Source organism: Peromyscus maniculatus, chromosome 11 (genome assembly GCF_049852395.1).
Source record: "Peromyscus maniculatus bairdii isolate BWxNUB_F1_BW_parent chromosome 11, HU_Pman_BW_mat_3.1, whole genome shotgun sequence".
Classification (NCBI taxonomy): Eukaryota; Metazoa; Chordata; class Mammalia; order Rodentia; family Cricetidae; genus Peromyscus; species Peromyscus maniculatus.
Window position 1 is genome coordinate 64,989,429 of NC_134862.1, and position 25,362 is coordinate 65,014,790.

General features: G+C 38.9%; 1 protein-coding gene across 14 annotated transcripts in view; it reads right to left on the reverse strand.

Moving 5' to 3' along the window:
* The window catches only part of Cep350 (centrosomal protein 350), a 143,588-nt gene that overhangs the window by 102,227 nt on the left and 15,999 nt on the right, over positions 1–25,362 (reverse strand). For 7 of the 14 annotated variants that reach the window (XM_076547655.1, XM_042258353.2, XM_042258345.2 and 4 more), the window contains exons 3-7: positions 24,147–24,193; positions 21,649–21,760; positions 20,483–20,642; positions 17,100–17,716; positions 2,287–2,400 (exon numbers count right to left, since the gene is read on the reverse strand). In XM_076547655.1, the coding sequence (XP_076403770.1) occupies positions 2,287–2,400; positions 17,100–17,716; positions 20,483–20,642; positions 21,649–21,760; positions 24,147–24,193 (1,050 nt within the window). The remainder of the gene's footprint in view (positions 1–2,286; positions 2,401–17,099; positions 17,717–20,482; positions 20,643–21,648; positions 21,761–24,146; positions 24,194–25,362) is intronic. The other 7 variants (XM_042258352.2, XM_042258348.2, XM_042258346.2 and 4 more) reach the window with 3 other exon arrangements.

Consider the following 25,362-nt stretch of genomic DNA (forward strand, 5'->3'; position numbering starts at 1 on the left):
AAAAAAAAAAAAGAAGGATGAAAGAAAAGAAGCCTTGACTGGGGCTGTGACCATGACCCACAAACTATCAATGTCAAGGACTCCCCTGAAAGGTTTGAAGATTACCACTACCCTACTGTAAGGTACCAATTCTTTTTTGTTATTATTGGGTTTTTTTTTTTTTTTTCAGAAAACTTGTAAGAAATCTACCTCATTTCCACAAATGAGTCATGCTTTCAAATCACTGCATGTTTAAAATTTCAGTGAGCATTTTCTTAGATTCCCCTTTTATTTAAAATTTTTAACACAAAACGTTACAAAATGTAAATATACTAACCACAGACGTTCTAAATTACAGATATGAACAGTGTAATTTACAACACACACAGAGCTCTGCTTTATAAGCAGAGCAGAAATACTTTGAGGCTCTAAGGCAGAAACAAACAGTATCCAAGACTCAGAAGGAGTCTGGTTGAAAGCAATGGACAAAAAGACCAGCAGGAACCTGGACTGCAGACAAAAATGAGAGCCAAGGAGGTGAAAGGTTCTCCAGGCTTTCATGCTTTACTCATCAGTAAAATGGGGAGTTTGTCGAACACTCTGAGCAAAGAGTGACACAATCCAAACATGACTTTAAAAGGCTTACTCTGACAGCTGTGTTGAGAACAGACTCACTGGAGGAGTTAGCAGGCAGAAACCGGGTAAGAGAGAACTTGGGGAACTCGGGCAACAGACGATGGTGCCTTAATGTCGGTACCAGTAACAAAGGTAGTGAAGGTGGTTATGCCATAGATACAACTTAGACAACAGAACAGAAACTATGAAAGAAATGGGGGAGGAGACGTGAAAAGATTACTTAAGATGTGGGTCTGAGCAAGAGCAGCTGATCTAGAGTGACAAGTGGAGTGACAAGGTTGAGGGATGTGTCACAACCACATTGAGTAATCCCGACTGTAGACACTAAGCCTGAGATCTCTGTAACGCACTCAAGGGAGGTGTACAGTTAGCAGGTTGATAAGAGTTTGAATTCAGGAAGAAGGTCTCAGCTCGACACACTGATATGGAGAAGACAAATCAGGGACCATTAGTATACGGAACGTTGTGGCTCTGCTCTCAACAGAAGGAAACAGGGCAGTCACTGGAGAAAAGGCCAGAGGTACTCTATCATGGTGACTGTTACGATATAATGTGCTAAACAGTGTGTTAATAAGCACCACTACCCTGAGAAGGAAAGTCTGATACAAAAGAATGAAAGCAAGATGGGGTGATAGACTTCCACACACAAGGGCAAAATTAGCAAACACACTGATGGAGATAGACAGGTTGATTTACCCACCATTAAAAGAAAAGGTCAGAGTGTAACAGAATAACCTTGTTCACAGTCCCTGACACATTCTCCCAGGCTAGGACACTGTCCCAGGATGTGTAGTTATTGTCACTTTAAAATGAGGATGAAAGGTTATGTAGCACCTCAGATATATAGCTAATAAACAGCAAAGCCAGAATGGAGAACCTTTTTAAGTTGACTCTAAAATATTGTTCATAATTACTACATTATATGTTCTCTCCACATGAAAAAGTATTCTGAACACAGTGTTTAATAAAGTGAAGAAAACAGACCCGGACACCTAATACCACAGAAAAGATTAGCAAAATCTTTATGGAGGCTTACTAGAAATCTGTCAGGTCTTAGAATTAAAGAGTTGAATTTCAATCTTGACTTTAATTCTTTATACAATCCTAGAAAAAACTCAGCTTTTAATTCCTCAACTGTTAAAAAATAAAAAATAAATAAATTACATACATACAAGATTAAGCACCAGCATCTTGCTTAGTGCCTTATTAGATGCTCAGAAAGTGGCAACATTACTATTCTCCTCTTCCTGTTTCTTCCAGTCATCCACAGGTTCCTTTTAGTTATAATTCTCTAACATGCATTCCTGTAACACTTATTTTGATTTCTGCATATGCTGACTAAAATTACTGACCACCTTAAACACCTCTGAGGCTTCAGAGAAGTATGCCACAACTAAACTCTGCTTCCTTAATATCAGTTTGCCCTGACTTTACAAGTCCCCCAGTTTAAAAGTAGCCTGGTTTCTGTGTCATTAGCCATGGGAGCTAATTTTAACCCTGGAGGAGAGCCAAGAGGCTGAGAGAGTCTCGTGACTTAAACCAGTACTACTCTAATAGACTACACACTTAGAAAGGGGTAACATCTCAAGTTCACTGAGAGTTTCATGTTTAATACTATAAGTTATGGCATGCATGATAAAATAAGCAAGACACAGGAAGCTCTGCTCTCACCTGCAAACTGAAGTGCTAAGTCTCGGTACAGCTCTCTACTCAGGCTTTGAAACTCAGCCTCTTGCCACACTTTTCCATCGGGTGTGCGAATCTTGGTCTCTGAAGGGTTGAAACCTGATACACACCAACAGAAGATGCTTTAAAAGACTGGTTTTGTTTTTAAGCCAGGCATAATTGCATAATTAAAATAACATAAAATTCACTCTGTACAATTTTTTTCCACATTTATTTGGGAGTTGGGAGCATCCCTGTCACGGCATGAATGTGGAGATCAGAGAACAAGAAGTTGTTTCTGTCCTTCCACTTTATGGATCCTGAGGATCACTCTCAGGTCATCAGGTTAATGAGCCATCTCACCAATCCCAAAATTCACTAGGTATACAATTAGGTATTTTAAAATCTATTCTAAGTTCCATAACTACCACTGTTATCTAATTCAGAAGTATTTCATCACTAAGGAAAGAAACTCTGTCCCTTCTATCGGTCACTACCCCAAGACCTGTCTACCTTGGCCAACTACTCATCTACTTTCTATCTTGAGGGATTTGCCTAGTTTAGATATTTCATATAAATGGAATCATTCAACACATGGCCATTTATGTTTAGCCTATTTGACTTGTAATTTTTCAAGGCTCTAGCATCATGTATCAGGACTTTTTAGTGTCAACTGATACTTTCTTGAATAGACATGACATTTTACTTATCCATATACTGGCTAATAGTCACATGGGCTGTTTCTATGTTTTTCTATTAGCAATAACGCTACTATAAACATTCTTGTGGAAAGTCTTTCAATGAGTATTATATGTAGGAATCAATTGCTGGGTTATAGTAATGTAAGAATTACTAAATTATTTTCTAATGGAATAGCACCATTCTGTATTCTCATCAGAAGTACACACAGGTTTTAATCTCTCCATGTTCTTGTTGATACTATCGTCTGTCTTTTTCATTAAAGCCACTCTAATGGATCTATAAAATAGCATATTATTGTGATCTGATTTGTGTTTCTGTGATGATTAATGTCATAATTTCTATAATATGTAATTAACTTTATATTTTTTAAAAGTGGAATGCATAATTGCTTCTATATAATATACTGACGAGTACCAGCTGGAAAAAAGCAGGCTTCAATGACATAAAACAGTGTATGTTCAAAGAGACTAGAAATGGAGTCTCAAAAAAATTAAATAACACAAGAATGTCAACCATTAAGAGTGTGTCTAAACTATACCATATGCATATTTAGGAACAATAAGTATACACTAATTTAAAGAAGCATCAATCAAAATTGTGGGTTTCAGAGACACAAACTACCCTTTTTCAGGATAAGAGACAAAAAAAATATTGCCTTTTGTCTTTGATAATAGCCATTGCTTATTATTATCTATTTCTGCCTCTATATAAACCAATGAATAAGCTGCTGCTATTAATACTGGTAAAATGGCCCCAAAGTAACACACGATCAGTGTCTTAACAAACATTACATATGTGCTACTTTCTAGAAGTCAGCATCCTGATTTTCATTCCAAATCTATCACTACTTAAGAAATACACTTCTCATTTGCCAGTGGTGGTACATGCCTTTGATCCCAGCAGAGGCAGACAGATATCAGTGAGTTTGAAGCCAACGTGATCTACAGAGCTAGTTCCAGGACAGCTGGGACTACACAAAGAAACCCTGCCTCCAAAAAAAGGAAGGAAAGAAGAAAGGAAGGGGGGGAGAAGGAGGAGGAGGAGGAGGAGGAGGAGGAGGAGGAGGAGGAGAGAAAAGAAAGGGAGAGAGAAGAAAAGAGAAAAGAAAAAAAATATTTCTCTGTGAGTTCAAGGTCATACCTATAGAGTTCCAGGGCTACATAGTGAGACCCTGTCTTAAAAGAAAAAAAGAAATATACCAAACTCTGAGTGTTTATTTTTGCAAAATAATAAAATAATGTGGACAATAACCAAAGTAATATAAAGATATATTGGGGCTTTGTTTTGTTGAAACACAATCTGATTATATAGGCCATGTTGGTCCATAACCTGTAATTCTCCTGCCTCAGTATCCCAAGTGCTGAGATTATAGGCATGTACTGCCATGATAAGCTCTAGGACTGTTCTACTTAACAAAAAACTGGGAGCCAATAAATACCTATAGAATTTAATCAATGTGAACAATAAGCTAGAGTCAAACTTGGAACGCACCAGCTGAGCAGGCCAGAAAAACAGGTGAGTCCACTGAAGACCTTCACCACTCCTCCCTCTCCTTTCAACCCAGTCCCCAGTCTCAGCCCTGTCTCTGCAACAGACACCTGCTGCAGGCCCCTCCCCTCTGCCGTATCCCTCCAGTGGATCCCACAGGCCTTCCCTCCTAACCTCCCTCTCTCCACCTGCTGCTTTATCCCAGTCCCCAACTCCAGCAGGCACTCTCTGCTAACCCGGACCACTCCTGCAGGAAAGCAGGTGGGCTGCCTGTAGCTCTTCCCCTCTCCTGTTCGTTCTCCAGAGGGTCTGCTACAGACCCTCTGGGGTGACCTCTCTTCACTGTCTCCCCCATTCCAAGGAGACAAAATAAGCAGACACTGGTTAAACACTCCACTCTGCTTCCTCCTGTGAAGCCCTGCAAACCCCTAGCCTATCCCCACTCCTAAGGATCAGCTTCCAATACCCAGAAACACATTTTACTTGGAACCCCGTGGCCACAACTATCAGGTCCAAAGAAAATTTTCTACCAGGCAACACACAGACATCACACTCTCAAAAAATCCAGAAAGGAAACAAAAACCAAGGAACAAAACAGCCACCCAACAAAGACAAATCCAGAAATCAGCACCCAGACCTATAATAATCCCAATCCCAGATGCCTAGATGCAAGTGTAAGAACACACTCAACAACACTCAGGGCAATAGGTTTCCACCAGACCACAGCAGGCTCTGAATATTCCAACATAGCTGAAGCACAAGAAAAAGACCTTAAAGCACCTAAATGGACATGATAGAGTCCTTAAAGAGGAAATTAATACATCCCTTAAAGAAATCCAGAAAAACACAAACAAGGAAAGGAAATAAATAAAGCTGTTCAAGACCTGAAGAAAACCCAAACTGAAAGAATTCTGAAAATAAAAAAATAAAAAAATTAGGAATACAAACAGGAACTACAGAGGCAAGCTCTACCAACAGAATACAAGAGATGGAAGAGAGAATCTTAGGTGCTAAAGATACAATAGAAGAATATGGTAGGAGAAATGGATACACTGGTCAAAGAAAAAGTTAAATCTAAAAAACACCAAACACAAAACATCCAGGAAATCTGGGATAATGTGGAAAGACCAAATCTAAAAATATTATGAATAGAAGAAGGAAAAGAATCCCAGCTCAAAGGCCCACAAAATAATTTCAACAAAATCATAGAAAAACGTTTCCTTATCTAAAGGAGGAGGTGCCTACAAAGGCACAAGAAGCTTACAGAACACCAAATTCTGGACCAGAAAATAAAGTCCCCTCACCACATAATAATCAAAACACTAAACATATAGGAAAAAAAATATTAAAATCTGCAAGGGAAAAAGACCAAGAAACATAAAAAAAAGCAGACCTACTAGAATTGCACTTGACTTCTCAATAGAGACTCCAAAGCCAGAAGGACCTGATGTGCTGCAGACTCTAAGGGACCACAGATGCCAGTCCCAGACTACTATACCCAGTAAAACTATGATTGATCACCATAAACGGAGAAAATCAAATTTAAACACTATCTACCTACAAATCCAGCCCTACAGAAGGTGCTGGGAAAATTCCAACCTATGCAGTTTAACTCATGAAAACACAGGTAATAATCTCAGACCAGCAAAATCAAAAGAAGGGAAGTGTATGCACACACACACACACACACACACACACACACACACACACACACACACAAACTACCACCACCACTGCCACAACAACAACAAAATAACAGGAATCAACAAATACTGCTCATTGATATCTCTCAATATCAGTGGTCTCAATTCCCCAATGAAAAGTTGAGACTAACAGAATGAATTCAAAAACATAATCCATCCTTCTGCTGCATCCAAGAAACATACCTAAACATCAAGGATAGACATTACCTCAGGGTAAAGGCTTGGGAAAAGATATTCTAAGCAAATGAACCAAAGAAGCAAGGTGGTGTAGCTATTTTAATATCTAGCAAAATAGATCTCAAACCAAAACTAATCAAAAGAGATAGTGAAGAACTCAAAGGAAAAATCCACCAAAATGACATTTCAATTCTTAACATCTATGCCCCAAACACAAGGGCACCCAAATACATAAAAGAAACATTACTGCAGCTTAAATCACATAATGACCCTCATACACTGATAGTGGGAGACTTCACTATCCCACTCTTACCAATGGACAGGTCATCAAAACAAAAACTAAACAGAGAAATACTGGCTCTAAGAGACATTATAAACCAAATGGACCTACAGATATTTACAGAACATTTCACCCAAGCACAAAAGAATACACCTTCTTCTCCATACCCCATAGAACATTCTCCAAAGTTGACCACATACTTGGACATAAATTAAGTATCAATAGATGCAAGAAAACTGAAATAATCCCCTGGATCCTGTCAGACCACCACAGACTGAAGCTGGATATTAACAAAAGAAACAACAGAAAGCTTACAAGCTCACTGAAACTGAACGACTCTCTACTGAATTTGAAAAATGAGTAAAGACAGAAATAAAGAAATTAAAAGCTTCCTAGAATTGAATGAAAATGAACACAAAGCATACCCAAACTTCTGGGACACAACAAAAGTAGTTCTAAGGGGCAAGTTCATAGCGCTAGGTGCCTACATAAAAAAAAAATTTAAAAAACCCTGGAGCAATTTCATACTAGCAACTTAACAGCACACCTGAACACTCAAGAACAAAATGAAGTAATCACACCGAAGAGTAGACAGCAAGAAATAATCAAACTGAGGGCTGAAATCAATAAAATAGAACAAAGAACAAAACAAGAATCAATGAAACAAAGAGTTGATTCTTAGAGAAAAATAAACAAGATAAACAAGCACTTACTCAAACTAACTAAAAGATGGACAGGGAACATACAAATTAGCAAAATCAGGAACAAAAAAGGGGACATATCAACAAACACTGAGGATAAGGACATACTTTAGAAACCCATTACTCACTGGAGAGGTGGCTCAGCAGTTAAGAGCACTGACTGATGTTCCAGAGGACCCAGGTTCAATTCCCTGGCCATCTGGTGTCTGATCACACAAGGGGTTAAAAAAATGGATAATTTTCTAGATAGGTACCACCTTTGGTTAAGTTAAATTAAGATCACATAAGCAATTTAAACAGACCTAGAACCACAAGTGAAACATAAGTAGTCATTAAAAGTCTCCCAACCAAAAAAAAACTCAGGGCCAGATGGTTCTGGCTCAGAATTCTATCAGACTTCCAAAGAAGAGTTAATGCCAATACTCCTCAAATCATTCCACAAAATGGAAACAGAAGGAACAGTGCCCAAATAGTTTTACAAGGCCACAGCTACCCTGATACCCAAACCACATAACGACCCAACAAAGAAAAAGAATTACAAACCAATTTCCCTTATGAACATAGATGCAAAAATACTCAATAGAATACTTGCAAACCAAATCCAAGAACACATCAAAAAGACATCCACCCATAAAGTAGGCTTCATCCCAGAGATGCAGGGATATTCAATATTATGAATCAATAAATGTAATCTACCATATAAACAAACTGAAAGAAAAAAAAAACACATGATCATTTCATTAGATGCAGAAAAACCCTTCCAACCCTTCATGATAAAAGTTCTGGAGAGATTAGGAATATAAAAAACATCCTAACCATAATGAAAGCAGTTTACAGCAAGCCTATAGCCAACATCAACTTTAAATGGAGAGAAACACAAAACTCAAAGCAATTTCACTAAAATCAGGAACAAGACAGGGTTGTCCAGTCTCTCCATACTTATCTAATATAGTACTTTAAAGTCTTAGCTAGCGAAATAAGACAACTGAAGGAGATCAATGGAATGCAAATTGGAAAGGAAGAAGTCAAAGTATTGCTATTTGTAGATGATATGATAGTATACATAAGTGACCCTAAACTTACCATGGAGGAACTTCTATAGCAAAGTAGCTGGATACAAGATTCCTCACAAAAACCAGTAGTGTTACTATATACAAATGGCAAATGAACTGAGAAAGAAATAAAGAAAATAATATCTTTCACAATAGCTTCAAATATTATAAAATATTGTGGGTAACTCGGACCAACCAAGAGAAAGACTTGCATGATAACAACTTCTTTGGAAGTCTTTGAAGAAAGAAACTAAAGAAGATATGGGAAAGATCTCCCATACTCATGGATCAGTAGGATTAACATAATAAAAATGGTCATCCTACCAAAAACTATCTATAGATTCAATGCAATCCCCATCAAAAATTCAACACAATTCTTGACAGACCTTGAAAGGACAATTTTCAACTTTATATGGAAACACGAAAATCCAGGGTAGCTAAAACAATCCTGACCAATTTAAAAAAAAAAAAAACTGCTAGAGATATCATCATCCCTGATTTCAATCTGTACTATAGAGCTACAGTAATAAAAACTACATGGTATTGGCATAAAAAAAGACATGTTGATCAAGGGAATCGAACTGAAGACCCAAACATAAAGCCCCACGCTCCCATGGACACTCAGGTTTGATAAAGAAGCCAGAAATACACACTAAGAAAAAAAAAAAAAAAGACTGCATCTTCAACAAATGGAAGCTGATCAAACTGGGTGTCAGCATGCAGAAGAATACAAATAGATCCATATCTATCACCCTGCACAAAACTCAACTCCAAATGGATCAAAGACCTCAACATAAAACCCAATACACTGAGCCTGACGGAAGAGAAAGTGGGGAATGGCCTTGAACTCTCTGGCACAGAAGACTTCCTGAATAGAACACTGATAGCATGGGCACTAAGAGCAACAATTAATAAATGGGACCTCATGAAACTAAAAAGCTTCTATAAAGCAAAGGACATAATCATTTGGACAAAGCAGCAGCCTACAGAATGGGAAAAGATTTTTACCAACTCTACATCCAATAGATGACTAATATCCAAAATATATAAAGAACTGAAGAAAACTAGATATCAAAAAATCAGATAGCCAGGCAGTGGTGGCGCATGCCTTTAATCCCAGCACTCGAGAGGTAGAGGCAGGCGGATGTTTGTGAGTTTGAGGCCAGCCTGGTCTATAGAGCGAGATCCAGGAAAGGTGCAAAGCTACACAGAGAAACCCTGTCTCGAAAAAAAAAAAATATTCCAATTTAAAAATGGGGTACATATCTAAACTGAGAATTCTCAGTAGAGGAAACTCAAATGGATGAGAAACACTTAGAGAAATGTTCAACATCCTTAGCCATCAGGGAAATGAAAATCAAAACTACTTTGAGATTCCATCTTATACCTGTTAGAATCACTAAGATCAATAACACAAGTTACAGCTCATGCTGGCGAGGATATGACGCAAAGGGAACACTCCTCCACTGTTGGTGGGAGTGCAAACTTGTATAGCCACTATGGAAATCAGTTTGGCAGTTTTTCAGGAAGTTGAAAATAGATCTGCCTCAAGATCCAGCTATACCACTCTTGGGCATATACTCAAAGGACTCTTCATCCTACCACAAGGACACTTGCTCAACCATGTTCATTGTTGCTCTATTCATAATAGTTATATGTCCCTCAACAATAGAATGGATTAAGGAAATATGGTACATTAACACAATGAAGTATTACTCAACTGTTAAAAAAGTGACATCATGAAATTTGTAGGCAAACAGAACTAGAAAGTCATCCTGTGTGAGGTAACCTAGACCCAGAAAGATAAATATGGTATATATTCACTTATATGTGAATATTAACAATACAATAAATGATAACCAACCTACAATCTGTAGATCCAGAAAGGTTAAGTATTGAGAAAGGGACTAGGAGACACATGGGTCTCTGTGGGTGAATAGATTTTACAGGTGAACTGGGGGCAGGTGGGGACAGGAACTGGAGGATCAAGTTGGAAAGAGAAGAGGAGAAACGGTTGAGGAGGGGAATGCAGGGATAGGCAGCTAGAATTGAGGGGCATTTGAGGGATGATATGGAAAACTAGTGCAGTGGAAACTTCCTAAAATCTATGAATGTCCTAAAATCCTAAAATCTTAATGAGGTCTCCTAATAATGAGGGAGACAGAGTCCCAACTGCCCACCTCTTGTCACCAAACAAGGCTTCCAGAGCTGGGACTGCATTGTATCCAATTGAGTTGCTGGCCAATGGGGGTCCCATGGAAATCCCCAAACAACTCAGACTGTTGCTAAGGCAATGGGTTACTCTTGCAAATGGACAGCAGGGCCCTGTTACCAAGGACAACACCCACACAACTTATTGAACAAGGAAAAGTCAAGCTGGTGCCTACATCGAGCCTTCACCCTTACATTCTAGTGTCATTAATGTGCCGCAGGCTACCAAAGAGAAATATAAACACCAACCCAGCCACAAAACCTTTGACCTACACTCTGTCCTGCCTGCAAGGTATGCTAGGGCAACAATAGCACAGAACTTGTGGGAGTAGCCAACCAATGTCTGATTTGACTTAAGGCTCACTCCATGAGATGGAAATCACACCCAACACTGCTTGGGTGACCAAGAACCAGAGACTAGATAGCCCAGAGACCTAGGGTAAAACCAAACACTACTAGTCTTTGAAAAAAAAAAAGTATCAATAAAATGACTTCTAACGATATTCTGTCATACTCACAGATCAGTGCCTTATTCAGTCATCATCAGAGAAGATTCTTCCTGCAGTAGAGGGGACCAGATGCAGAGACCCACAGCTAGACATTACTCGGACAGAGTCCTTGGGGGACACAGCTCTAAACGGGATATCTCCATAAAATCCTTTCCTCAGAGCTCAGGGAACCCCACAGAAGAGGAGGCAGAAAGAGTGTGAGAAGCAGAGGAGATGGACGACACCAAGAGAACAAGTCCCTGTGAATCAATTCATCAAGGCTCATAGGAGCTCACAGAGACTGAAGCAGCAAGCACAGGACCTTCATGGGTCTGCACCAGGTCGTGTGTGTGTGTGTGTGTGTGTGTGTGTGTGTGCGTGCGTGCGTACGTGTGTTCAGCTTAGTATTTTTACGGGACTCAGGAGTCTATGAACGAGTGGGTCTCTGATTCTTGTGCCTGCCCTTGGGGCTCATTTCCTTCTATTGGGTTGTCTTGTCTAGCCTCCATGTGATGGATTTTGTTTTATCTTATATTTTGTCATCTTTGGTTGTTAGCTCTTAGAAGCCTATTCTTTTCTAATAAGAGACAGAAAGGAATGGATCCGGAAGGAGAGATGAGGAAGAACTTGAAGGAGAGAGGGGAAACTGCAATCAGGAAATGCTGTATGAGAAAAGAATATTTTCAACAAAAGGGGTGGGGGGTTAAGAAAAGAAAGAAGGGGGGGAGAGAAGAAATTCCAGAGGCAGTTGGAGGACTAGGACGTAGATTTTCTAGTGATGGCTTTTTAATGTTTCCTCTAGAATTACTGACCTCATTTGCAAGCTTTTGTCTTAGAAGTTGCTCTTTGATTTTATAAACCAAGATGATTCTTTTTGTTGTGAATACGCACTGCTTTAAGTCCTTCAGTTAATCACGTTCCCTCTGTCACCTGCAGGCATCTTTTCTAGTGGTAACATTGTCGCCATCACCACCACATCACCTTGGTTCAGAACCACTTCAGGTTTTCACCCCTGGTCAACAGACTCCAGCCTCATTACCAATATTGTAATTTCTCTAAATCTACTTCTAAAGGCATGCTTCACATATGTAAGGCCGGAAATCTTCTTCCTTTTTTCACTTGACAGAAATTGACCACCTTATTATAACTGAACACAGAATTGCAGGCCAGACATGTTCATTTGTGACCTCAGCCATGTTTCAACCAATGGTAAAAGAACACACAGCATCTTCAGAACGTTAACTCATTTTGTTCAATTCATGTAGAAATCCTTCCACACTTGCATCTCTGTTTCCCCAGTGTTAACATGCTTTCAACAAAGTGTTTTTAGATCTGAGATGGCTCCACAGGTAAAGGCATTCGCTTCCCAAACCTGAAAACCTGAGTTTGGTTCCCAGGACCCACATGGTGAAAGGAGAGGACCAACTCCAACAATTTGTCCTCTGACCTGGACACACACGTTGTGACATGTGTATGCCAACAAATGCATATACAAACACAATTAAATAAATGTTTAAAAATAATCTGAAAAAAGAAAGTGTTTTTATATCGACTCTTCACCAACATAAAGAAATCCTGAACACAAGGATTAATTAATACAAGCACATTTTAGGGATACAATGCATAAATATTATTTTGGTTTGGGGGGACTATTTTGTTTTTGATTTCTCTATGCTGCTGAGGACTAAACCTAAAGCCTTACAAACAGTAGGTAAGTGTTCTACCATTTGCTACACATTCTGCAAGCCCATACATAATATTCTAATAGGAATTTCTGCTGGAAGAGGGGCAGAACAGTTGTCAAGGGATAACAAAATCCTGTCATTATTCAGGCCAGCTCCCTAGCAGTGACTGTGAGCTGCTAACACCTGTGCCAGTGAAACCAACTTAAAAAGCTGTCTATGGTCTAACTTTTTATTAGCACAACAGACTGGGAAGAAATTAACCCCTTTAAAACACAGAAGGTGAGTGCTTTCACTTATCACAGGAAGTTTTACAGCTTATGTGTGCCTGCTACATTAACACATCTCAGCAGTCATTCTGTCCTTAGCATCCTTAATTCCTGCAGTGACTATCTTCTCAGCTATAGTTAACATCTTCCTGGGGCAGTATCATAAAAGCAATAATGTATCATGAGTATTTTTGATTTTCATGAGCAACAACTTTGGCAAACTAGTCACTGAATTTCTCTCTGGCCTTGTAATCACATATGCTTTTTTTTTTACCATGAATCCTAAAATAGTAATAATAATCCTCTGGGTTTTTTTTTTTTCTTAAACTTTTCCACAGTCACAGTTCCTTTCTAGTTCAGTTCATTATGGCAGGTCTCCACAGGTTTCACAATTGCATGCCATTCAATGGTACATGTTACTGCAATGCGGACAGATCTACTCGTAAAGATAGGATATTCATCTTTAGCTTTATAGTCTTCTTCTTCATCATTAACTTCTGCTCATCACTTTCACGACAGACCTTTACCAGGTTACCTTGTTTCTCAGGTCACATCTGGTGGTCGCTCCAGCCCACACCCTTCTGTAGGATGTTTCACACTTAGAATTCTTGACTTGCACACTACTGATAGACCTCTTATCGTCACTGTCACCAATAAGGGTAGCTGCTGGGCTTTTTGGCATTCTCAGCAGCATCTTTACACCACAGAGCAGAAGATAAACAAAAGGTCAGAAACACTCCGAACCCTTTATGGGACATGATGAGGAAAGTCAGCTGCTGTGTGACTACACATGCATTGCTTTATCACTGTGAGCACATGGAGCTAGGGAATCTGGGAATGCATGGTAAAGATAGATCTGAGCTAATGGGGCACGGCTGGGCTTTTAAATCCCCGGGGGGTCTGAATAAACAATATTATGCACCTGCATTTTGACTGTGACCTGCCACATGAGGTCAGGAATGGAACTTTCCACTTACAATGTTCTATAAGTGCTTACCATATTTCAGATTTTGGAGTACTTGGGGTTTTAGATATATTTTTCTCACTCTCTTTAGGAAACATTTCTCTCTTTAGAAGCCCTTCTGTGTATTTGCATCCTCACATATGTTAAGATTTCACTAGCGGCATGGTGGTGGCACACACCTTTAATCCCAGCACTCGGGAGGCAGAGAAAGGTAGATCTTTGTGAGTTCGAGGCCAGCCTGGGCTACAGAGTGAGTTCCAGGAAAGGCACAAAGCTACACAGAGAAACCCTGCCTAGAAAAACAAAAAAAAAGATTTCACTAGCAATATGTTTCTTAGTCCCCAAATCATTAACTCCTTTCTTATGTCCATTTTCTTCTGCTTATTCAATTTTCTGAATAGAATTATTTTTTAAAGTCCTGGGGCCAGAGAGATGGCTCAGTGGTTACAAGTACATACTGCTCTTGAAAAGGACCCCAGTTCAGATTCCAGCACCATTTCAGCTCACAACTGCCTGTAACTCCATCTACAGGGGATTCAACACCTCTGGCCTCCATGGGTATGCATGTGAACACCCACACATGTGCACACACACACTTAAAAAAGTTAAAAAAATTAAAAATTTGCATTTATTTATATTCATGACCAAGTTAGGCTCTTTACCTTCATTGATCTTTACACCCGCAAGAAAAAGATAAGGAAGCATTTAGTGCAATATGAGCAAGAATAATCATAGCACACGTGCCATTTGTGTTTAATAAAACAATTTCCATTTCTTTGGGGTCTTGTTGTTTTTATTTTTTGATATAGTCTCACCATGTAATTCAAAGCTGACCTCAAACTTACAATCCTGCCTCAGCTTTTTTTTTTTTTTTTTTTTTGGTTTTTTCGAGACAGGGTTTCTCTGTGTAGCTTTGCGCCTTTCCTGGGGCTCACTTGGTAGCCCAGGCTGGCCTCGAACTCACAGAGATCCACCTGGCTCTGCCTCCCGAGTGCTGGGATTAAAGGCGTGCGCCACCACGCCCGGTTTTTTTTTTTTTTTTAAAAAAAGCACAAACAAATAAAAGCAACTACCAGCAAACACAAGGCTCTGAGTTGAAGACCTAACACAAGGAAAGGGAGAGGGAGGAAGAGCAGGTAACAGAAAGAAAAGGAAGGACCCATCAATGTGCAGAATTGGTTCAGTATGACAAAATCTGCATAAAAAGAAGAAATAAACACAAGCACAAACTGCTTGCTATGTACAAACTGTCCCTGGAATGATAGACAACTTGTTAACACAAGTAACCTCCAGAAAGGGAACCAGATGGTTAGAACACAGGAGTAATACAGCTTTTCAAAGTATATACTTAGAATCTTTAGAACAGTCAGCCAAGTGAATTTATTATGTATTCAAGCAAATAAAATATCACTTTAGAATACAATGTGATAAAGTCCATTTAATTTACACTGTATAAAAACTGCTTTGCTATTGTAAAAAATAAATCCATTAATCAGAATATTAGAAACTATATTCTGTAACAATTTGTTAAATGTCCACTACATGTTATCAAAATAACCCCACTAAAAAGTTGTATTTGCAAGAACTTTTAATACAAAAACAAGCACATTTTTAAAAAACTATCATAAAAAGGAATATGGTATACCCAATGACCAACTTTTAAAAAGTTAATATTTAAGATTTTTACTTTTAAGATTCACAACTTTGCTGGGCAGTGGTGGTGCACGCCTTTAATCCCAGCACTCGGGAGGCAGAGCCAGGTGGAAAGAAAACAGATCTAAAGAATATTTCTCAATAAAAATTTTTTAATGTTAGCTAAATCTATTTTAAATATTTTTCTAAAACATGAGAAATAAACTTCATTAAAATTTAAAACAGGATCCATGCCAATGGCAAAATATTATGCTGTCCTATGTTCAGTGGGAATTGACTGATCTGACTTTTAAGCAGATTTGTCACTGTTTTTTTAGTATTAAGAATTCAACCCAGGGACTTGAATATGCTAGGCAAGCTATCTGCTACTGAGCTACATCCCTTTTTTTTTTTTTTTTTTTGGTTTTTCGAGACAGGGTTTCTCTGTGTAGCTTTGCGCCTTTCCTGGAGCTCACTTGGTAGCCCAGGCTGGCCTCGAACTCACAGAGATCCGCCTGGCTCTGCCTCCCGAGTGCTGGGATTAAAGGCGTGCGCCACCACGCCCGGCTACATCCCTTTTTAAAACTGTACTTTGAGACAGGGTCTTGCTATGTAGTTCAGACCAGCTGACTGCAGCTTGGGCTGGCCTTAAACTAGAGAATCTCCCTACCTTAGCCTCCAGAGAAGGTGGGATTACAGACACACCCACTATAAAATACTGTTAGATAATTCTTGCTAATTCCAAAGCAAATTCTTTTGGTCATCAGAAAATGGTGCTAATCCTGTTTCCTCTAAGGACTCCCTGAGGAGCTGAGCACGGTGGCTCAAACCTGTCACCCTACACTCAGACTGCTCTGAGTCTGAGGCTGGCCTGGGAGAGGAGAAGGGGATGGGGGAAGAAGGGAAAGCAATGAAGAGAGGACAAGGGAAGAAGGGAAAGCAATGAAGAGGAGACCCTAATGGACTTGTTAAAAATTCTTATTCTGGTGGCGCACACCTCTAATTCCAACACTTGGGAGGCAAATGCATCTAGACCTCTGTGAGTTCCAGAACACCCAGGAGAGACCCTGTCTCAAAAACAAACGAACAAATAAAATCTCATTCTGGACCCCATCTCCAGAATTTCTGATGTAGGTCTAGAATTGGCTTTTGCTTTGTTTTGTTTTTTTTTTTTTTCCTTTGGTTTTTGTTTTCTCAAGACAGGGTTTCTCTGTTTAGCTTTGGTGCCTATCCTGGAACTCATTATGTAGACCAGGCTGGCCTCGAACTCACAGAGACCCACCTGCCTCTGCCTCCCGAGTGCTGGGATTAAAGTTGTGTGCCATCACCGCCAGGCTTAGAATTGGCATTTTTAACATGTACCTGAAAAAAAAAGTTCTCATGCAGCTAATTTGGCAATCCACCTGCTCTGTACATCTAGGGGACCAGAGGACGGGAAGACACAGGAGAACATAAAGACTGGTTACAAACCTTTATATGCCGGAGCAGGCGGTGCTGTCGCCACTTTCCTGACCTTTGTTGTCACTGAGTTATCAACGTTGACAACCATTACTGGATGGTCAACAGGACCTAGAGTCTGGGCCTGGCCATTTATTTCTTCTGAATGTTCCCACTGTTTCCTAATCCGCTCCTTGAGTTTTTCCAGTTTAGCATCATGTTGTCGCCGCTTTGAAATATCTAATCTTTGGGAATTACAGGCACTAGTAAAGGATGGAGAAGAGTCAGACAGCAGCAACACTTTTGGGTCAACATCGTGTCCCACGTTATTAAGAGAAGACTTTGAAATGTTCTCACTTCCTTTTGCTCTGTTAGGCAATTCTTCCTCAGTTCTTACATGTACTCCCATTTTCATCAAACATTCACAACTGTGCAATGCATCAATTGCTGGTCCATCATTTAAAAATCTAACAACTGTATCACTGATGACAGGTGGTTGAGAGCTCTCAAGATCACAGCAACGGATATTCCGATCTTCCCGACTGCCTACTATTTGCTTCCCACTCTCAGCCTTTTCCTCGTGAACACAATACACATGCTTTGACTCCAGATGATTGGGGCTTAAGCTGAAAGGTGTACCATGGCTTTCCCTGTGACAGAAAAGAAAAAGCTCTGTGACTAGAGTTAATTACAAAGAATTTGTAGGCTTGAAAACTGCAGGGGTTAAATCTTAGGTATTCTCACCACAAAATAATAGTAAGTATATAAGGTGATGCATACATTAAAGAGCTTGATTTGATAATTCCACAATGTATACATGAATCAAAACATTATGTACAGCAGAAATAATTTTTCTTGTCTGAGTACGAGTTTAGAAAAAATAAAGCAGTCAAACTGAAACCAGTCATACAAACTGAATGGAGAACTTGAAGCGAATAGTAGGAGTAATACAAACAAACAAACAACAAAAATTCACTAGAAATTAAAAAGTAAAACCAGCACCTAATGTTATAGGTCCATAATCCAGCTACTTCAGAGTCTGAAGCAGGAGAATCACAAGTTCAAAGCCAGGCTGGACAACTTAACACTCTGTCTCAAAAAGTAGGGGAGGGAGGAGTAAAAAAGTCTAGTAGGCAAGAAGCCCTAGGAACTTTCTTCTGAGGTTGACCCTCCCGTCACCAGAGACACGGGTCGCGGCTTTGAACTACACAAAACGCACAAGTAGGCAGACCAGTCAGGGCCTAAGACACAGCACAAAGTCCACAGTCTCTATTTATAAAAATACTAGCAGGCTGGATGGTGGTGGCGCACGCCTTTAATCCCAGCACTCAGGAGACAGAGGCAGGCGGATCTGGGCTACAGAGCGAGATCCAGGAAAGGCTCCAAAGCTACTACTCTGTCTCAAAAACACCAAAAAATGCTAGCATAAGTTTTTCTTCAAAACCAATTTTAATTTACACACTATTCTAACAATTTTCTTAGGAAGTTTATTAAAAGGAAGGTTAATGAAGACAAATAAAACTCAGCTGTAAACAAGACATGAAGAAAAAGTATCCACTACATGTAATAGCAGTTTGGACCTGCAACATCCGAAATAGTAGTTTACATTTTCTTCAGTGTGTGACTACTAAAAATGATCAGACATCTGAATTTAATCTTGGCTAGAAGCCAACCGGGCTACATGAAACCCTGTGGGGGGGGGAGTGGGGGTGGAAGGGGGGCTACATGATAAATGGAATCTGCCAGGTGGAAAAGGACATTCCACACACAACTAACCCCTGAGTACTTTTTTTCCTTTTCTTAAAAGATTTATAATTTATAAAATTTTAAATATCATATAGTACTCTTTGCAAGAACATCAGAATACAAAGGAGTCAGTAACTATCTCAATCCTGATAGTAACCATGTTTTTAAGCAGGCTTTTTGTATTCCTTTGTTTGTTTGTTTTTGCTTCAATACTAATAACAATACCCAAGGATCATTTTACATATATCTCGCCTACATTTACAAACGCTTTATTATCTTCACCAATTTTTAACTTGTATCAAATGCAACATATTAAACACTCAATTCATTATCTTCTCTTCCAAATTCTTTATCACAAAATTAGAGAGTACAAGCTCATACCTAAAATTACCAAGTACCATCCTGAAACTTCTTCATTTACTGACCCTTTAGAGTACACAAAAAATGCTTATAGAGACAGGAAGTATAAGGCCCGGGGCTTGCTGCTTCTTACCATTTGCCATGCGAAAGCCATGAATATATATAAAGCATTAGCTAGACAGTGGTAGCGCATGCCTATAATCCCAGCATATGAGAGGCAGAGGCAGGTGGATCTCTGAGTTGGAGGCCAGCCTGGTCTACAGAGTGAGTTCCAGGATAGCCAGGGCTACATAGATAAACCCTGTCTCCAAAAAAATAAATAAATACAACAAATAAATAGTTAGTGAAGGATCCTTCAAAAATATAAAATTCTCTAATTTTAGTAGTAAAAAAAGCACTGTTAACAAAAATGTACATTTTCTATTATATATTCTACACTATTAATTTCCCATTTAAGTCCAGAACATCTAAGCTGTTACAAAGTAGAATAAATAAATTCATATAATCAGTTAAAAAAAAATTCAGGTCAGAGCCTAGAGAGGTTCAGAGTATTTGCTGCTTGGTTATGAGTAATTTCTGCTCTTCCAGAGGACCAGAGTTCAGTTTTCAGTACCCACACGGGCAGCTCAGAACCCACTGTAACTCTAGCTCCAGGGCCTTCTTGGGCACCAACAACACATGTGGCATGCACACAAATATTACTGTTTCTTCCACTCAAATACTTGGAGAGGATACAGACTGGCAATGTGGCTCAGTGGCCGAGTCTTTGACTACTCTATGAAAGATTCTGGATTTGATATCTACAACAACAACAACAAAGACAGCAGTCAGTATTTTATAAGGTTAAAAGGGTAGAATTGGGGGGGGGTTGATTTTTTATGTTTTGGTGAATTTTTGTTTTTTGGATTATCTTTAGTGGCATGAGTGTGAACGAGGCCCACGTGTGTGAACACTACAGTACTGGTTGTAGCACTGTTTGAGAGGTCTGTTAGAGGCACTAGGGGAGGCCTTGAGATTTCATAGCCCGGCCCCATTTCCTTGCTCTCTGCTTCTTAATTAACTGCAGGTACAATCTGACCAGCAGCCTCACGGGCTGCTGCCATTCCTTCCCCGCCATAATGGACTTTCAAACTGTAAACCAAAAGAAGCCTTTCCTTCCTCAGTTTGCTTGTCAGGCATTTGGTCACAAAAATGAGAAAAGTAACTAGCAGGATTTCAGAATCAGAGTACTGCAAAAACTGAGAAAGCCCACCACACTCCTATCATAATTGTTCAATCACCCAGCTGCTAACGACTTTTCCCATACCAACCTGTAAGAAACCAAAGGTTCACGGAACTCCACACGGTTGTTTTTCTTAACATTACTTTCCAGGGTGGTAACCCTGAGAGGACTACGAGATTTCTCTTTTCGTGGTTTAGAAGATTTGGAAGTTGGAGCACTGATCCAAGACTCATCTAGATATCTACCATCTAAAGGAGAAAAGAAATCTCTGAGAACAGATGACATAAAACACGACCGTCTAAGAGAAGAACTTACTTATGTGTTATTTCTACCACCTCTGCTTTGATATTAGGTAAGAGGCTAGAAAACACCCACAGTTTGTAGAGAAAACTGTTTTCTAAGACAATAATGCCAAATTAAAATCTACTCATCATGAGGTAAGAGAGTTACCAGTTCAAGGTCTGTTTGGGCTACAAAGTGAGTTCAAGGCCAGTATGGGCCACTGACCTCAAAACACGGAAGGAAATAAAACAAGGCTGAAGGAAAGGGCAGCAGTAGGGACTTTCCTTGCATGTGAGGGCCTCAGTCAAACCCCCAGTAACCTTCCCTCCCAAACAGTATGGAGAACTGGAAAAACCCAGCAACTTTCAGTCTAAGCAGCCAGCATTTGCTTGTACCTTGTAACCCACCAATTAAGAAACCACCAACCCCCAAAAATCAAATATCTGCATTGTGTCAATTTATTACACAGTATCTCTATAAAAGATATTCCATTAATGATTTAAACAATTTAGCCCCCTGAAACAAACTCGTATGTGTTAAGTCAATTAAATTTTACCTTCAAAGACTATACCTGTGAACTAAAAAAGGTAAGTATATATAAGCTCAAACATCAAAATAAAACGCTCATTACCACAAACAAATGAAAACTCAAGTGTTAAACACGATGTGATGGTGAAAACATCACCAGCATCACTAAGCACGAGGCTGCTTCCGAAGCAGTCTAAGGACATTTGCATACGCAATGGACTGCCAGGAAACACTTAGACAACACAATCTGTGTTAATGCGACCAACCCCAGACCCACACAATGGTGGACGGCGGGAACCAATTCCATAGGGTGGGCCTCTGGCCTCCACATGCGTAGTCTGTACACATGTGCACCCCTACAAACAATAGTAGTAATTAATTAGTCTGGACTTACTATAGCTAAATTTAATACAGCTCAACTTTTTAAAAAAACTTCACACATACCTTTCCTACTTATTTTTCGGGTAGCACTTGCAGACTTCTTAGCATCCATCACAGAATCAATTACAGCTGTACTTGTAGGGGTTACTTCTAATTTGTTCTCAATGTGTCTCAGCTAAAATTTGAATACCATAAAAATACATAAATTAATCCTGAAATAATCAATTACCATTGGTTTACATAGCTACTTAAAATAATATTGCCCAATATCTTTCTCTAAAGTAGAAAAAAACTTAAACACTTTCTTGCAATATTAACTATTTTTATTTTTTTCTTTTATTTATTTTATTTTACAATACTATTCAGTTCTACATAATAGCCACAGATTCCCTTGTTCTCCCCCTTCCTGCCCCCCTCCCCTTCCCCCCAGCCCACCCCCCATTTCCACCACCTCCAGATCAAGGCCACACACACACACACCCCGAGGACTGAGATCGACCTGATAGACTCAGTCTGGGCAGGTCCAGTCCCCTCCTCCCAGATTGAGCCAAGCATCCCTGTATAAGTCCCAGGTTTCAAACAGCTATCTCATGCAGCGAGCCCAGGACCTGGTACCACTGCCTAGATGCCTCCCAAACAGATCAAGCCAATCAACTGTCTCACCTGTTCAGAGGGCCTGACCCAGTTGGGGGCCCCAATATTATTTTTATAACTTACTACTTTAGCTGTAATTACACTTTGAGCATAATGCTATCCAAACATAACAAAAATACCCAACAGATTATGAAGAGATCTAATGAGTTTCTACTCATCATGTTGAACTATTTTTAATTGTTAAGTCTTTTTAAGGTAATAAATTATCTGTAATATGTTGCATATCATTATTCAATATACCTTGTATATTTTATATGTAAAAAAAAAAGGATAATTTAGTTGAATTAAAATTTGTACTCAGTCACAACTTTTTACAATTTTGTGTCTATGATATACATCTTTCAAGAAGCAAAATCCAAGCCAGGCGGTGGTGGCACATGCCTTTAATCCCAGCACTCGGGAGGCAAAGGCAGGTGGATCTCTGTGAGTTTAAGGTCAGCCTGGTCTGCAGAACAAGTTCCAAGATAGCCAAAGCTACACAATAAGACCCTGTTTCAAAAATCTAAGAAAAACTTATAAATAAAAAAAATTAAATGAAATGAAAGCAAAATTCACAGGATACATACAATTCAGGTTGTATATATACTCTGAAATAGAAGTCACTACCAATGTTCTGAGCAGTTTAAGCATTTTCTCTTGAATAGTAGAATACTATAGGCTTATAGAACAGCTGAAAACTAAAAAGTATAGAAATCAAAATCATCAAAATTTTACTAGGAAATAAAAACACTTTATATGAAACTATCTTTTTTCACATTTTTGTGAAAATTTTGCAATAATCATTCACATAATTCAATATCAGTTAATTCTCCCTATTTGTGAATCTTATAATCCTAAAGAGTTCTTCAAACACACAATTAACAAGTTATTTTTGAAAATTAACTATTCTCTGTGTATTGATTTCACTCAAATTTAAATCAAATGAGGACATAGAAACAATTCATTCCTATATTATACATGTTTAAAACTCACGTAGTGGGATTATATACTGCTTCTTTATAAAGCCAAATCTTTATTATATTGAATCAAAACACAATTTTTCCCCCTACCATTGCATAAGGCCATATTTCTCAAGACAGAAAATAGATCTTCTCAAGAGAAAAAAAAAACTAGCAGATACCATTTCAAGAGTTCCAAAGATTAGAACATAGAAGACTACATAAAATACTCAGACAACACGTGGAGAGAAGAAGGCTCAGCAGTTAAGGCACTTGCTCTCTTGCAAGACCCGAGTTCGATTCCCAGCACCCACATGGTGGCTTACAGCTGCCTCCAGGCACACATAATGAACACATAAAAATAAAAGTAAGTAAATGTTTTTAAAAATAATAGAAACCATTATTCAAATTAATGGGGACATATAAATAATTACCCCAGAAGAGGAATATTTCTTTGAAGGGACCATGTATCACTTTGCCAGCTTGGATTTCTCACAATCCAGACAAGACCAACTAAACACAAAAGAAAATAACTCTTCCATAGTCATTCTTTTTTATAAAGGAAAACGACCTATGACCACAAAACGTAAGCAGTATCTCACAGTCCAGGAAGCAGTTCCTTTCACTTGCTCCCTGACAACAAGCTTTCCACACAGATACAGTCCAACCTTCCCACATTCATCCTTCCTATCACCACAGAAAGTGAACTAATTTATTAAAGGTGAATAAACAGCACATGTTACATAAATATTTGACATGTCATATTAGTAGACCTGACACCCTAAAGCAGTATCTTGTTTATTCCTTTATTACTCATTTTTGTTCTTTGTGCAATATATACAAAATATCTTTTTCCTTTCAAAAAAGTGCTACAGAAAATGTTTTAATTCATCGCATTATAACATGGTATCCATTTTAAAACCAATAAATAAATAAGTAAATTTTTAAAATAGAAACGAAACTACTTACAGCAGCCTTGGTCTGAGAAAGTACATCCCACGATGTGGTTACATCTACTGAGAAAAGTGACATTTACAGAATCAGAGTTCTGAAGTAGAACTTAGATCATGAATTTTAATATGCTCCCAAATGTGATCAAAGGTTTGAGAACCACTTCATAGGTAGAACTATTCCTTATCAGATGCATTTATAATACTGAATCAAAACACACTTTTTTCCCTATAGTTATAAAAGGCCATGCTTCTCAAGACACAGAATTAAAATAGCCTGATACTATTAGTCCTTAAAACAATTGGACTAGCCAGGCGGTGGTGGTGCAAGCCTTTAATCCCAGCACTCAGGAGGCAGAGCCAGGCGGATCTCTGTGAGTTCAAGGCCAGCCTGGTCTACAGAGTGAGATCCAGGACAGGCACCAAAACTACACAGAGAAACTGTCTCAAAAAAAAAAACAAAACTGAACTATACTCTGAACTATACTCTTACAAAACCTGTATCAGACATATACAAAAGAAGTATATTTAATTTACAGCAATGACCTGAACCAACACACACACATACACACAGAGGGAGGAGGGAGGAGAGAGAAGGGGGAGGGGGAAGGATAAGAATGAGGTAGACTCTCACTGTACAGCCCAGGCTGATCTCCAACTTAGAATCTTGTTGCCTGAGCCTTCTGAGTGCTAGGATTATAGGAATCCACCAATACACTCAACCAATCAACCAAATATAAAACTTTGTGTTGTTTTATATCACATTATAATGTAAAAGAATACTTTTTAAAATATTCCACACTTCACTGTACTAGTAGAAACAAATCTATTTAGTCTTTCAAGTAACAGCCTTTCAACTAGTTTAAGGCTGTGTTGTTTCCCGTGAGCTATCTTCTTCCAGAATAAATGTTTTCATTTCCTCCAAATACTCTCTATATGGCTTAATTTCTAGTTGCCTCCCAAATAGGAATCTTCCTCTGGATCAACTCTAGTTTGTCAGCTTCCCTTTTAAAATATCAGACCTTGAAGTACCTCTAACAAATAACTTAAGAAGGACTTCAGGGAGCCTGTAACTTACTATGTATTCACTGTCTGTATTATAGACTCAGACATCACAGTCAGCATTTCTGAAAAAGAAAACTAATTTTGTATATATACTTCTTGAAGAGAGAGAAGTTCTTACTGGGTAGTACAAGCTGGCCTTCAACTCACAATTCTCCTGCCTCAACCTTTTG